This window comes from Gavialis gangeticus, unplaced genomic scaffold (assembly GCF_001723915.1).
Source record: "Gavialis gangeticus isolate Ggan-Ray unplaced genomic scaffold, GavGan_comp1, whole genome shotgun sequence".
Lineage (NCBI taxonomy): Eukaryota > Metazoa > Chordata > Crocodylia > Gavialidae > Gavialis > Gavialis gangeticus.
This window is the reverse complement of record NW_017729027.1, coordinates 665,060-667,610: the sequence shown is the minus strand read 5'-3', so window position 1 is coordinate 667,610 and position 2,551 is coordinate 665,060. Positions and strand designations below refer to the sequence as shown.

At 37.6% G+C, this 2,551-nt stretch overlaps 1 protein-coding gene across 1 annotated transcript in view; it reads right to left on the bottom strand.

The window, feature by feature from the left end:
- RRAGD (Ras related GTP binding D) overlaps nucleotides 1-1,817 on the bottom strand; it is a 35,584-nt gene extending 33,767 nt beyond the window's left edge. The window contains exons 1-2 of the mRNA XM_019520349.1: nucleotides 1,449-1,817; nucleotides 520-719 (exon numbers count right to left, since the gene is read on the bottom strand). Coding sequence (XP_019375894.1) covers nucleotides 520-719; nucleotides 1,449-1,802 — 554 coding nt within the window. The 5' untranslated portion in view covers nucleotides 1,803-1,817. The remainder of the gene's footprint in view (nucleotides 1-519; nucleotides 720-1,448) is intronic.
- Nucleotides 1,818-2,551: the final 734 nt, after the last annotated feature.

The window sequence follows — 2,551 nt, the reverse complement described above, 5'->3', positions numbered from 1 at the left end:
ACATGGAACATTCTCAATACCTCAATCGTAACTACAGCAGTAGTTCCCTGCATGTGGAGTTCAATGATGTAGTTTGCATAACATCCTCTAGAAATTATTTTCTATGTGCTAAAAGAACAACTCTCATACCTTAAAAATCTAGTGGACCAAATGAACAATACAATGGTGTCACCATAATTGTGAAAGCCTCTATTCACAAGACATTAATTTTTATGACTGTAGCTTCTAGTCAGGAAAAATACCACACACACATTAAAACCTGAAATCTATACTCTCCCAGTTTGCTTGAGTATGTTATTTGCCAAAATAATCTCCTCTTTCTACAGATATAATAGTCTAATACATATGGCCCGAAGCTAACTTTTTCTCTTCATATTTATATCAAACTCCTGTTGTCTGCTATTTCAGTAGAACAGGAAATGATAAACTCTTTACTAGCTAGCCTGATCTGCTTCTTGGCTTTTAAACAGAAGCCATGTTTCAGGCTTTTCTTGCAGACTTTGCATGGCTGGTCCTCACCTGAGGTGAATTTTCTCCAATCCAGCATCTGCAAGGTCATCGTTTGTCCTCTGGTGAATATCTCTTTGGGTTTCGATCTTGTGATCATCAGACAGACCATCCACTTTATGAATAAATATCTCAAAGTTGATGTCTGGATTCACTTTATATGCTCTGGTCACAGTGAGATGCAGCCTAGCCAGTGCTTCCATATAATCATCCTAGCAAGGGAAAAATAAAAGCCTCAGCCGTGTGACAAGAATGATAAGACAAAAAATAAATTTTATGACATATTTCTAAAGATTCATAAGAGTTCACAAATAGCTTTTTCTAACGGATGGATGTTAGCCAGCATGTACCTCAGACTCCCTGGCTCCTCACTGGGAAGTCCATGCAACAACCAGAGACTGCCATGCAACAAGGCAGATTACTGTAATGTTCTGATTAAAAGTTGACCTTCTGCCTCCCAAAGACCCACATACCAAAGTCACCTATTTACATGCAGGGCCAACTTACAATTGGGCCTCTAACAATCTTGATTTTTGTACTTGCAGTATTTTTGTGCATACAATAAAATACAGGTCAAAATTATTTTCAATATGGTTTTTATTTCAATACTCTAAGTGCATTTAACTCTTTGGGCCCTTTTCTTGGTTGCTTGATTCTCCTTGTAGAGGAAGTAGGGAAATAGCAGTTGAGGCCTTTAACTATGGTTACCAACTTGTATTCAGGGCAAAAGCCGTTTTTCCGCCAATTTTAATTACTGTGTTATAACTGGCAGTTACATTTGCAAGAGCACCCACTGACTTTTAGTGGGATTTAGGAGCATAAGTTACTTGGGGATTTCTGGGAAAACAAAAGAATTATGCTATTTATTCCATTTCCCTAATGCTGGAAGACAAGGAAACAAAGAAGTGGCCTGAAAACAACCCTTATAACTTTTTCTTTACCTGAGAATCAATAACAAATATCAATGCTCCGGTGCCTCTGAAAATCATCTCATAGTCAAATGTAGGGTCAAAAAAGTCAATTTGCCCAGGAAAGTCCCATATCTGAAAGTTAACAAAGGAGCTGTTGGAAACTTCTTCTCTGCAGATCTTATTAGTGCTCTCCAAGAAAAGGGTTTCATTTGGTGACATTTTGTGAAAAACAACTTTCTGAATTGATGATTTCCCACTTCTTCTCAGTCCCATGAGTAGGATTCTTGGCTTAACTTCAGTACTGAAGGGGTCATTGAAATCCAGAACTGAATAAAACATACAATAAAGAGAATGATACACATATTGGAAGAAGATAACTTGCATTTTATATTTGTTTTCAGAGCACTGGTTTACCTAGATTTATACTATCAAAAATCATCAAAAAGAGGAGAGGGACATTTTAAGTTAGACTACTCCCTCCCAAATAATTATTAGAGAAGCTGAACTGTTTTTCATCAGATGAAGACAGACAGCATGGAAGGCAGGGTATCTGTACAGAGCTGCTATGTGGTAAATCTTCACATAAAACCAAAGTAAGCTTCATGTTCCCCACAAGCTAAAACAGCTAGGTCTCATCTCTTGTTACACTGGGACATATTTTATAGGCATATATTCTATAAAGTAATAGAAATAACTCGCAGATAGGGAATATTTTTTCTTGTTTAATTAATTATTACTCCTTTATGTCTCTATGTTACTTCTCTTACATGTTACATATGGGCAGCAGCTGTACAATAGTCATAAGTTACTACTATACTGTAACTAGCATCAGAACAGAATTAATGGGGACAAACTACCAGAGGAGACTTCAAGTCATTGTGGGCTGAATTTCTATTAAGAAATGTGCTCTATATGCTGCAAATTTACAGGGTGAGCCCTAAATGAGAATTTTCAATGATTCAAAGTAGTGTTTGTCAGAGGAGAAGAGCTGAGTTGCAAGACCCCAGCAGAGTCTTTCTCCCCTGGAGTAATGCTTTGCAGTGACTGGAAGGACAAGAAGGGGCTGCAAAAAAGTACTTATTTCTTGCCAGTTACAGAGGTATAGTCTTTCCCTGCAAGCCCCAGCAAGACCA